This window comes from Prosopis cineraria, unplaced genomic scaffold (assembly GCF_029017545.1).
Source record: "Prosopis cineraria cultivar Desert tree isolate PC_DT_omini unplaced genomic scaffold, ASM2901754v1 PC10, whole genome shotgun sequence".
Classification (NCBI taxonomy): domain Eukaryota; kingdom Viridiplantae; phylum Streptophyta; class Magnoliopsida; order Fabales; family Fabaceae; genus Prosopis; species Prosopis cineraria.
Window position 1 is genome coordinate 4,308,376 of NW_026555341.1, and position 11,931 is coordinate 4,320,306.

General features: G+C 35.2%; 1 protein-coding gene across 1 annotated transcript; it reads right to left on the minus strand.

Moving 5' to 3' along the window:
- Positions 1 to 9,397: 9,397 nt before the first annotated feature.
- On the minus strand, positions 9,398 to 11,683 carry LOC129284601 (transcription factor bHLH18-like). The gene is made up of 5 exons (XM_054920128.1): positions 11,623 to 11,683; positions 11,181 to 11,255; positions 10,497 to 11,093; positions 10,025 to 10,396; positions 9,398 to 9,941 (listed from the first exon to the last, which is right to left on the minus strand). The coding sequence occupies exons 2-5, from the start codon at positions 11,211 to 11,213 to the stop codon at positions 9,867 to 9,869; spliced, it is 1,077 nt and encodes a 358-aa protein (XP_054776103.1). The 5' UTR covers positions 11,214 to 11,255; positions 11,623 to 11,683; the 3' UTR covers positions 9,398 to 9,866.
- Between the last annotated feature and the right edge of the window lie 248 nt (positions 11,684 to 11,931).

The following is an 11,931-nucleotide window of genomic DNA, read 5'->3' on the forward strand; positions in this document are numbered from 1 at the left end:
GCTGAACCATAGCTTACTTCAGTCGCTTTGTCCTTGTCAATATTAATGGTTGAGCTACCTAGCTCGGAGATAGAGATAAGCATTCACACTAGTCCTCACACTCTCCATTATCATGTCATCCTCGCCATCAACATTTGGACTGTTCGAGTCTCAATCATGGTTGAACTCTGCTTCTAATCCATTGCCAACACAACAGAGGAAGCTCAAGAGGGGCTAGGATAATAGCAACAGCAAGCATCCCATGTACAGAGGGGCTCAAATGAGGGCGTGGGGCAAGTGGGTGTCAGAAATTCGAAAGCCCAAGAAAGAGAACTAGATTTGGCTCAGCACCTTTGTCACGCTAGAGATGGCAGCGTGTGCCCACAATGTGGCTTCGCTTATTATCAAAGGCTATCCTTCCATTAACTTTCTTGAACTCATGGGTTCCCTGCCCTGACCTACTTCCAACTCTCCCAGAGATGTTTAGGATGCCATAGTTAAGGTCGTTGCCATGAAGATATTCAATCCTCCAACGAAGTTGCTCTTATCTTCCTCTTTGTTGTCATTATTAGCAATGTCCTCTTCCTCCTTTGGCGACTCGTCCACTCCGGAGGAATTGGGCGAGATAATGGAGATGCTGCCTTTGGGGAGTAGCTTCGAGATGGGTGGAGAGATAGTAACACAAGATGAGAGATGGGATAGCTCTCGGCCATAAGAGATGGGAGTGACAGAACACAAGCTCTCACTCACGACAAGAATGACAAAAATAATAGAGGGTATTATGGTCAATATAAAATTAAGTGCCAGATATTAATGCTCAAATCATCACATTCATGTTTGAAAAGTAATCAAATGGAGAGTTAGAAAATTCACGTTCAGCTATGTTTCAGATGTACTTTGAGAAAGTGTTTTTCCTATGAAAAATTTCTCTCAAACAACATTTCATATCCCAAAAGTAAAAAAATACTTTTGGAATGTAAGATGTTTTTCCAAACGGTGCCAAAAATCACCTCCCAATCGCAGGCAGGCACAAATATTCTTTATATAATCACATGTATATATATAAATATAAGCTTTCATCTTTAAAAGTAATAAACAGGGAATACGGTTTGTGGCTTGTCTATCCAAAATGCGCTTGATCACAGTTCACAGACTACAGCTAGTTGAGAAGGTAAAACATGTCACCCTCACAATAATGTTGAGGTTGAATGAAGGTGTGTTTCGATCGGCTAATATATATGCTGGACGCTGCCCCAAGTCACGTTTGCCTTAGCTATAGGCAACCACACGCTCTCAATGTTAAGTTCTCACTGTGCAGTGCTCCCTCCCCACATGCAAGCCTTTGAAAGAGGGTGTGCTTTCGTTTGGGCTACACTCAGCACTTAATTAGCTTCTGAGGATATTCAGTTGACCAAGATCAAGCTCACCCACTCGCCATCATGTTTGGATCAAGATTGCACTGGGAACAAGACCCAACTGAACTGAAATTAGCAGGTCCCCGAGGACCAAGTTCATCCATGCCGCAAAACACGTGGACTTGCATCCAACAGAGCAGCAATTTTTTTTTTAATTATTATTGTCTGTCTGGGGATGCCCTTCCCTTTTGTCTTCTTTTACCTCTGCATCCTCCCACTCTTCACGCTCCCTCCTCGACTACTCCACTCTCATACCCCTTGCTCCCCTATTTCCCCTTCTTTTCTTCACGAGTGTCCGATCTCGGCCTCGATATTATGACATACGCATACTACTGTATTTCATTAGCTGCTAGAGCTAGCTCTGTTGCTAACAAGTGCTGAAATTGATGCTGACAACTCCCATTGAGAATTAAGGAGAAAGAGAACTAGCCAGTGGCGTGGTATGGATGCGTGATATTTGTTCATACTTTCTTATGGGTCCACCGGCATGGAAGAATAAAATCCGTGCGGTGAAAATTGAATATTTTATGGAGGCCGTTCACAAGCCCAAAGGACCGAAAGTGGCATTTTGTTTCTTTTGCAGTCAGGGCTAGCTATGCGTTAAAAATAGTTGAAGAGCGGCCATGAACCTCCAGAAAGAAAAAGAATCTTTAGTGCAAATTAATTAAAAGTTTTTGTCGTTAATAACCCAAGGTAGAACACGTTAAATCTCTCCCCAAATACATATAGCACAACCAACCAAGCCACCACCAATTCTGGAAAGGGGATGTTGAATATCATCATTATTCTTTTCATGCACATCCGAAAAAAAAAATTAGAGATACAGAAGTGATTGATGACATTGTCTGTGCCTTTTAGTTCACCTTCTATGCAAGACCAGCAGGTCGATTGTTGGTAAAGTGACAATGTCCCCATGGGCCAGGGACGGGCTCTGCACAGTTACTCTGAGAAGCTGGTTCAAATATTGACCTTCGGGGTGCCATAAGGGAAGGGAATTGAGAGGGACGTATGAGTTATGGCGTTAGAAAGGCCGATTGATTGTCTCATAATATGAGTGCAAGTAAGGGAGTGGGAGGAGGAGGCGACAGGCGTGACAGCGTGGGATCAACAGAAGTGAAGCAGAAGCAGTCAAATTGAGGACTAATTATTCGTGTGTTGGATTGCTTACTCACGAGACTAAAGAGGCAAAAATGGCAGCATCCCATGCTGGCGGATTTGTTGTTTCTCTCGAAGACCTCAGGTCCTTTTCAATTTTGTCGCCCTTATCATTTTTATGCATGCTCTCACCCACCCACCTTTGGTTCGCATCTCCCCCGGTTTGCTTAAACAATTAAACTACTCTTTCCGATCCACAGTTTTGGGTTCCAGCTTTATCATTATACACATCAACGGCAAATTAATTCTTTCCGTCTATCATTTCCATTTATTTCTTACTGCTTCTCTGTGGTTGCCAGAGCGACCTCTATAAATAGTCACCACAACCACTTTCCTGAGGATCCCGTGCAAGTTGAAACTTATAGGTTTATTTGGTACATAAAAAATTCTAAAATATTGAAAATATGAAAGCAAATCATCCTGTAATTTTTATACAAATTACTTAACTCTTGGCTTTTCATGAACAGATATAGGTGATTGAAGACGAGTTCTCCGCTTCGGAAGACCCAAAATAAGGTCTTTTCTATGGAGGCAGGAAAAAGAATATGCTTGCAATACCCACACGCCATAGAAAGCCCTTTTCTATTTGAATTTGTGGGCCTGGGAGGAGTAGAAGAGTATCTTTGTACCCGAGAAAAATGGGCCCAGATAGAAGCTTTTCTGTTTCCGTCAAAAGCTGATCGTATGGATGCCTCTTAATCAACTTCAACAGTAAGGAAATCAAGAATTGTTGCGTGCATTACACGGAGGAGAGGGCAATTGACTCAGAACCGATAAAATTCATTCCTTCAATCTTATGGGATTTTTTTTTTTGGATATCGACTTAAATATTAAGTATAATTAATAATTTTTTTATAAAAAATTTTTCATTATAAAATATAATTAATAATATTTTAATTGAGATTTCATATTAAATAAGAATAAATATAAAAAAATTATAATTTTAGAAATAATTATTGGAGATGTAATTCAATTAAATAAAAGTGTTTCATAACATTAAAAGAAGGTAAACTTCATCCAATTCTATTTATAAAGTAACGAGAAGGAAAAACCTTTATCATAATTATTAGCTAAAATACATAAAATTTCTTAAAATTTGAGATAGTTACATATGATACCATCACTTTTAAACACTTAAAATTAACTCTTTCAATCTTTAATTTTAGTTTTCAAAGACTCATAAAAGAAGAGATATGAAAAAACTCTGTTAACAACATAATAGACTTTGTCATATCAGATTAGTGAAATGAACATGTCACATGACATAAAAAAATATTTTTATTAATTTTTAACACTGTTTAAATAGGGGTAAAACTATAATTTTTATTGTTCATATACATGACAATGCTCCCATTTTTTAGTTGAGCAACTTTATTCTCATTATTTACTTAACATAATTTAAGAGGAAAGCTATAATTTTATTCTTCTTTATTAATTAAAATAGCCTTTTATATCAAACAAATATAAAAGGAACAATATTTAAAGGCTGTCATTAATAAGAATTATATAAATAAAAATTTGTCATTTAATACAGGAAACTATGCATTATTGATAAAAATAAAAAACATGCACAAAACTTAGACAAAAGTATATATTTAAAATAATACAATAGTAAATATTTAAAAATAATATAATTTTTATATATTTATTATTTCCTTACATAAAATGTTATGTAAACTTTTGGCTTTTATTAATCTAACACAGCAAACTCTATTAATGATATAATAGAGTTAATCAAACAGTAGTGGGCTTTGAAAATTATAAACTATGAAAATTAATTTTAAACATTTAAAAGTGAGAGAACATGTACAAAAGTCTTAAAGTTTAGAAAATTTTATATATTTTAATCTAATTGTAATTATAGAGCATGTAGTTGACTTTTAATTTCATCACACATTTCTCCTACCCCCATATTGTTGATAAGAAAAGCTACGTTATTAATATATACACATGTATATATGCTATATATATATATATATATATACACGGAAGATGATTTATAAAATATGATCTGGGAATAATTCATGCAATTACATCAGTGCAAAATGTTATCCTATATTCCTCCTTGTTGTTAACATAAGGCAAAATTTGAGCAAAATTGTTGGTCCTTACCCTTTGAAAAAACAAGACAAAGTTTGAGAGATTAATGTCTTTCGAGTTTTATTCTTTATTTATTATTATTTGAATTTATTAACAATAATTTATTATGATTATTAATTTAGAGAAGGGTAAAATTGATCAAAAGTGATATTTTTACTTTACAATTTTAGAGTTAGAATTAATATTGATATTAATATTTTTTTAATGAGGGTCGATTTTGTTAATTTCGTCCAATGTTATGAAAGAGATAACCGTATTGTACACCCTGCATTCGCACTGTACTACGTGCACAGTACCACATCTAAAAGCTTCTCTAGGCTAAATGGCTAAATCCCGTTTCCCGACTAGACAAGTGAAGAGAGGATATATACTTGCTTCATATTATCTCTAGATTTATAATCCACTTCTAACATTTTATCAAGATTAAATCTTATTAATTTCAAATTTTATTTAAAAATTTAATAAATTTTTAACTTTATCTCTATTTAATATATCCATTTTAAAAATAAAATATTCTACTATTTAATAAATGTTTTCTCATTTAATTGAGACAAGACGGTAAAAATAAATATGATAATGATTGAAAATTTAAAATACCTTATAAATAAAATTAGAAGAGTATCAAATTATAAAAAAATTTTAGACAATATTACACATATAAATAAAGCTTAACAATGACACTTTATAAGCATACGTTTTAAAAAATAAAAATATAAAACTTCTAAAAACACCTTTCATTTAATCTAACTTTAAATATAACTTGATATAATTTTAAATATACAGTAATTATTTCAATTCTTTATCCATTCTAAAAGTAATATTAAAAAAATATTATTAACAAAATTTTATTTTTATTAAATTATTTTATATTTTAAGACGATAAAATCTCTTCAATGGTATTTTATAATCTGGGAAAGGTGACTGTGCCTCAAGTTTTTCTTGGCCAAAAAACAAAAAAAAGCCTCAAATTTTGAGCTCTCCATTTTCCCTCCCCCTATTTGCACTCCGATGATGCATACATTAGCGCAAATTAAAAGTTTGTTACCCCTGGTTTCTTATGGAAATTAGAATCGCGGTGACGTTACAGTGAGTCGATTGACGAGTCATTCACGATCACCACCTGGAGTTCATATATGGAGGATCGAATTCCATTGGTGCAAGCCCTTCCCAATTCTCTGCTTTAGGTGAAAAGCAACAAGTTGGGTCCTTTATCGGTTTTGACTTTTGACCTCACAAAATAGCGATACCCCAAATCGCCAATGCCAATACAAAAAAATGAAGTCAGTCGCACGCATCATTTTTTTACAATTTTTTTTTTAACAATTTTGTATAATGTAGGAACCGACATATGTTTAGTTAGCACGACATCATGCACAGTAACGGGCCTGCTTATATTTGAGGATTTGCAAATGCCTTTACTAATTTAGGAATATATGTAAGTTAGTGTGGTAAGTTTTAAATTTTTGTGTCCATTATCCTTATAATTTTGAACTCCTTTCTCTTTTACGATTTTCATATTAAACGATCTATGCCATCATTTTCCAAGGTTTTGTGTCATTTCATGTACTCTTTCCGTTAAGAATTATGAAAAAACTTGTAACTAATTTACATTACCGATATAATAACTTAGTTAGTATTATAAAAATTAGATAGTATTTTCATGTTTATCGACACCACATCTCAATTAAAAGATGTCTCATCCTCCAGCCGATCCAATCCAATCGACCAAAATGTTGGGTGCTCTTTTTTCAACGGTTAAAGTTGAATAATACTCGTTCCAATTTTATTTATAGGACAAGGGTAGAAGATTTTTTTAATCATATTTATAAGTTACATCATTAAATTTTTATTATATATTTTTCTTTTTGTCCTCCATTAAACATTGGAGAAAGAAAATATGTCATTAAAATATGTATATTTAATAGAGATAAAGTTAAGAATTTATCAAATTTTTAGATAGAGTTAATAATAAGTTTTAAGATTTTTCTTAATTCTAATACGACATGTTAAAAATAATTTATAAATAAGATTAGAGAAATATGTGAAAAAGAAATTGGGTGACATGGAGAGGAAAAGACAATATAAGGATAGGAAATATGATGAAAATTAAACAAAGGAAAAATGAGCTTAATATTCAAAAGGATGTGTTGACATAGTAGGAAGCTTGGATTTTTGCAGTTGGATTTCGGGAAGAAGACAAGGCAGAACAAATCAACACGAGTTCGGCGGAGTAGTATATATGTCCCCACGGCGCAACCAGGACCATCAAAAAGGAAAGGCAGAACAGAGAACTCGACCACCTCTATTAATTCCATCAATTAATAACTTTGCTATCACAGAAGTGACGCTTGCACCCTCAATCACTCACTTATTGTTGCGGTGTCACTATCCGTCTCCTGTCATCTCTAAAGGTGTCCAAACATTCACCTATACCTTACGTTGCCTGTGACTGTTCAAATAAATATTTGTCCGTGTATTTGATTGGTGTATGATTATTAAAACTGTCAATTAGAGCTGACCTTCAAAATATCAAAACTCAGGTTTATGAATTTTTTTTTTTTTTAGTTATGAAGCTCATTTTATCTAATATGAAACTTTTTATATTGACTTAAATGCACTTATATTTAAACAACCTAATAATAATATACAGAAGGATCGGAATATATAAACAAGGGTACACACAAAGCTGCATTTTGAATTTTGATCCTTATTGGAATACATGAATTTAATCAATACACTTGATGTTATATATAAATCTATTGGCATGTGCATGTGTGTGTATTCAGGGTGCAAGTATTTCGATTTTCGCATATAATTTCATGAATTTCAAAAACTCAACCAACCTTCAGAAAGTCCGGATGCATGAATGAATCTCCACTACTATATATTACCTACGCAATATCACCATGTAATGGTCGAGAGAGCGATTATTCGTCATCGACTATGTAATCTTCAAAATTAGTGTACGAGCAAGTCTTTGGTATAAATTGATTAAAGGTGGTGTAAAAATGAGAAAAGAATGAAGAAAACACGAGGAAAGTTGTTTGAAACGTCATTAAAAACCAATCACCGACCATTACACGTGGACCAGTTGAGTCAAGGGCTATAATCGAGTCCAAGATGGTCGATGCAAGTATGAACGTTGATACTAATGGAACGAGAGATTAAATGAATCGTAAAGTCCTTCACACGCAGTAGAGAATTTCGTAGGCCGCCCATGTTTTAAGGTTGGTCGATCCTCTTGGTGCGTGTGCTATCGTCCAGTTTACTGCAAAAAATTAGTCAGCTAATTAGCAGATATAACATATATAGCCAAAAATTAAGTGGACTATTATACGTACTGGGACAAGGGGCAAGATAAAAACGTCATGTTTGTCCCTTGGGGGGGGGGTGGGGCTGAGGATGGCTCAATAATTTAATTGCAATGAACTTTTACTCACAATCTAGAGAAATCGATCTTGACACATGCATGTTTTTGGCACTTCACTATTAGCTAGCTTATTAACCATGTGCGTTTATTTGGCAGCGCGATCATCACTTGATGAAAAACATCAAAAATTATCATTGCTTCCGAACGCGATCACGAACATAATCAGCAAAAAGAGCACTTTATTATGTTTCTAACAATTCTGAGCGACGTGTTGAAATTCTGGAATTCTTACTCGCTGTCTCCCACCAAAATTTCGTGTATTTCCTCCATTTCTGTATGTAGAACTAGGAAAACTTGTTGTTTTGTTTTTATTTATAAGTAAAATCATATATTTTAATAAAAAATTATTATTATTTTTTAAAATCACCTTTCATAAATTCATAATTTTCATTCATGAAAAAAAAATCAATGCAGCCTTATTTTGATTAAATAAAAAAGTATTTTAGTTCATCTTTTTTATTTCCAGTCACAATTGTATATTATTGTTAATTGATTTTCTTAAATTATGTGATGTAATTATTTTTTCTTATATGTAAAAATAAAATAAGTATATCTAAATGTGTCATCGGACTCAAATCTAATAACGTACATGTATTTTAACGAACTAGATAGATACCCTTTCTGTCTATATATAAAAAATATTTTTTAAAGTTTATTTTATTTTTAAATATAAGAAGTGCCATGATATTGGATGCTTCACCTCATTACTATGACAGTAATTGTGATATTATTATGAACAAAACTAAAAAACTATTATAATTTTATGTGATTTTAATTAAATAATATAAAATTCAGTTAAAAATACCTTTTATACATATAAATAAATAGAGGGAGTAAATTAATAATATCCACAATGTATCCTAATTAAATTATTTTATTATTAAGCACATGAAATATATCATCTTTAAATAATTTATTAATAAAGAAGCTTGGTCCAGGACAGCCAAAGGCTGTGTTTTTTAATGGATTATGAGCCTAGCGACCAGATCATAATCCGTGGTGGGACCAAGTGGTTTCCCAATATTAAATTGAAGTGGCTACAAAAATAACCTGCACATGGGCCCGTGCCATAATACTATTGAGAAATGGAGTTAAATTCAACTTCATTCCGTTGACACGCACGCTGGCTCTATGATAGTTGAGACCCCACATATCACTGTCATTCATGAAACGAATTAATTAATCGATATATATTTCAATGATCATTTTGTCACTGAAACTCTATACGCTTGTAAATGGAGTTATCGATCCAGGACATATCTTAAAATAAAAATGAATAAAGGATAATTAAGTTGGTGCACTATAAATGCCAGAAAAATTCAAGATCATACAAACACAAGTATACTGCATTAAGGAATATTGTGTTGATGCATAGAACGACTTTGGATAAACTAGGCCATTTTCACAACGGGAAAGATGAAAGAAAGAGGTGTAATTGAATATTCACACCCTCTCAAAAATCCGCCCAAAAAATAACAAAACCAAATTAAAGCGACGAGCCATTGCGGGTAGGTTAACGCAGCGAATCAGCAGTGAACTACGCAAAAACAAGAAGGAAAACCCTTTGTGGCGTCACCGCTCAGACTTGGCAACAAAACAAACCCACGTTAACTGATTTATGGTAAGAGACACTCGGGCACGCCTCAAATTCCTCCAGAATCCAAATGGAAGAAAAAAGGAAGAAAGGAAAGCGCCCTGGTAAAAATTATTATTAACAGAAGTTATTCCTGATCATATCCAATGTTACTGTAAGACGAAGCACGTGCGAACACATCTCGAACCGACCATCAATTTAATTGCCTCAGACCCTGCCCCAGACTTCTCACTATGTCCTTTGCTGTCACGCGCTGTTCCTTGTTCAGCTGCAAAAAATTGACGCTACTCTTGTGACAAGCCGTGATGAAATGCGGAAATTTTGAACTAAAGAACTTCAAAATAATTATACCTGAGCAACAATAGTAATATCAAGAGTGGCATTCCCGAAGGGCAAGAAGCTGCTGCTCTGGACAGTGAGATGAAGATGTTGTAACTGGGTGAGTATGGTGGCTGCATTTCCATTGTGTTTGTCACAGTGGATTCTGATGAGTACCTCCTTGCCCGAAACTCTTGCTTCGATTTCGGGCAATGGCCGGAGGGAGTGGCTGTTGGAATTTTCATCGGATGAGGAGTAATCATCGTCGGCATAGAGAACAGACCTGTTGACGAAAACTGCGGTCTCAACGGCCTTCTTGGCTACCTGTTCCTCCAGAGTCTTCACGCGGTCCTGTAGTTGTTTCACATAGTTGATAGCATCTCCTAGGACTGAAGCCTTATCCATCTGCACGTATGTATTTATATATGGTTGTCAGAAGATAACGTTCAGATTCTTGACAGAGTACGAGATACTGAGTAATTAATTAACCTGACGGTTAAAGTACCTTTTTGAGCCCGGGAAGAATGGCCGAAAGAGCAATAAACCTCTGGCTGAGCTTTTCCCTTCGTTTTCTTTCGGCCATGACGTGATCTTGAGCTTGGACGGGATTTCTGGTGATGATGGCAGGTTTTCTCTCATGTGGGAGAAAAAAGGAATCAGGTTTGTGGTCATAATTGGGTTGAGAAATGGAAAATGGTGCACTGAAGTCCAGGTTATCAGCAGAGAAAACAGCCTCCGTTTTAGGCTTGACCACAGTACTAGAATCCAAGCTGTAAAATTGGTGAGAAGCGACGTCGGGGGATGAGTTAGAGTTCTCGAAAGAGAGGATTTGGGAGGTGGAATTAGAAGCAGAATGGTTGGAAGGAATGAAGGGGTCAGCGATTGTTGTAGGGGTGCAATAGGAGGTCCAGCTAATGTTGTGGTTGCTGCTCTTTAGTTGCTTGCTTTCTCTTGGTTGGGCAACCGAATCCGGACTCTCCACCGGGAACCATTCATTACGGCTTCTTTTGGAGTTGAAACACGAGTAGCTATCCTGGAAGTCATCAACCTCGTACCCCCACTCCACCGGGTACTGCTCGAATATGCTCGGATCCTCCATTCCCTGTCAAGTTTCAAAACTTGATTAGTTACGGATGCAACCCGCCTACTGCTAAATCGACTTCAAAAGTTCACTGCCTTGTATGCTTACTAGCTCAGCGAAGTACTTGGATGAAGTCTCCATTTTAATCTCCTTTTCCTTCGAGTTGGGTTAAGCAACTTAACGCTGAAAAAGCACCAGCAAAACTGATCTTAGAATACGGCTTATATACTCGAGACAACGCTCTGTCAAGTTGCGACATGTAGATATATTATCGGGGTTTTTCACTGGCCATACAGATCCTCCATTATTTTAATTATTTACATGATTATTTGATTGAAGGTAAAGACCCAAGTTTCAGAGACATGTATTTCAAGCTGGGTGAAGAACAATGGCTTTTGAGCCCAGCAGTGGGGGAAAGAGGGAGGATCGATCAGGAGTGAGATTGTGTGTTTAAATTTCAAAACTCAGTTATAGCTAAGGGAGAACGTTGAAGAAAATTAAACAGGTAAATTGAAGGGAAATTAGATTAGGACGACGAGCTTGTGCTTACCTTCAAGGGAGAGAGAAGAGGAACAAGATCGAATGAAGATTATGTTTTTCCAAGATTTTTCTTCGACGAGGAAGAAATAAATCCGCCGAACGGGTTATATATAGGGGTACCGTGCACGCTTCATAAACAAATTGAAGCACCCACGTGTGAAAATGGTATCCGAATTTCCTTTTCGTTGGTAGTCACTGTTCCGATTAAGTCCCTGGGCATTCTCGTCAATTCACTTCCTCAATTAGTCAAATTGTGGGTTCTTTTTCGCACCCAACTGTATAATACAATCCAAACAAAAATCATATGTCTAAACTGTTC

Bases quoted from the DNA above. Each gene is read 5' to 3' on its own strand.
- LOC129284601 (XM_054920128.1), bottom strand. From the start codon at position 11,213: ATGGAGACTTCATCCAAGTACTTCGCTGAGCTA. The intron at 11,094-11,180 runs GTAAGCATACAA...GAAACTTGACAG, and splicing joins CCAAGTACTTCGCTGAGCTA to GGAATGGAGGATCCGAGCAT. The intron at 9,942-10,024 runs GTATAATTATTT...AATTTTTTGCAG, and splicing joins ATATTACTATTGTTGCTCAG to CTGAACAAGGAACAGCGCGT.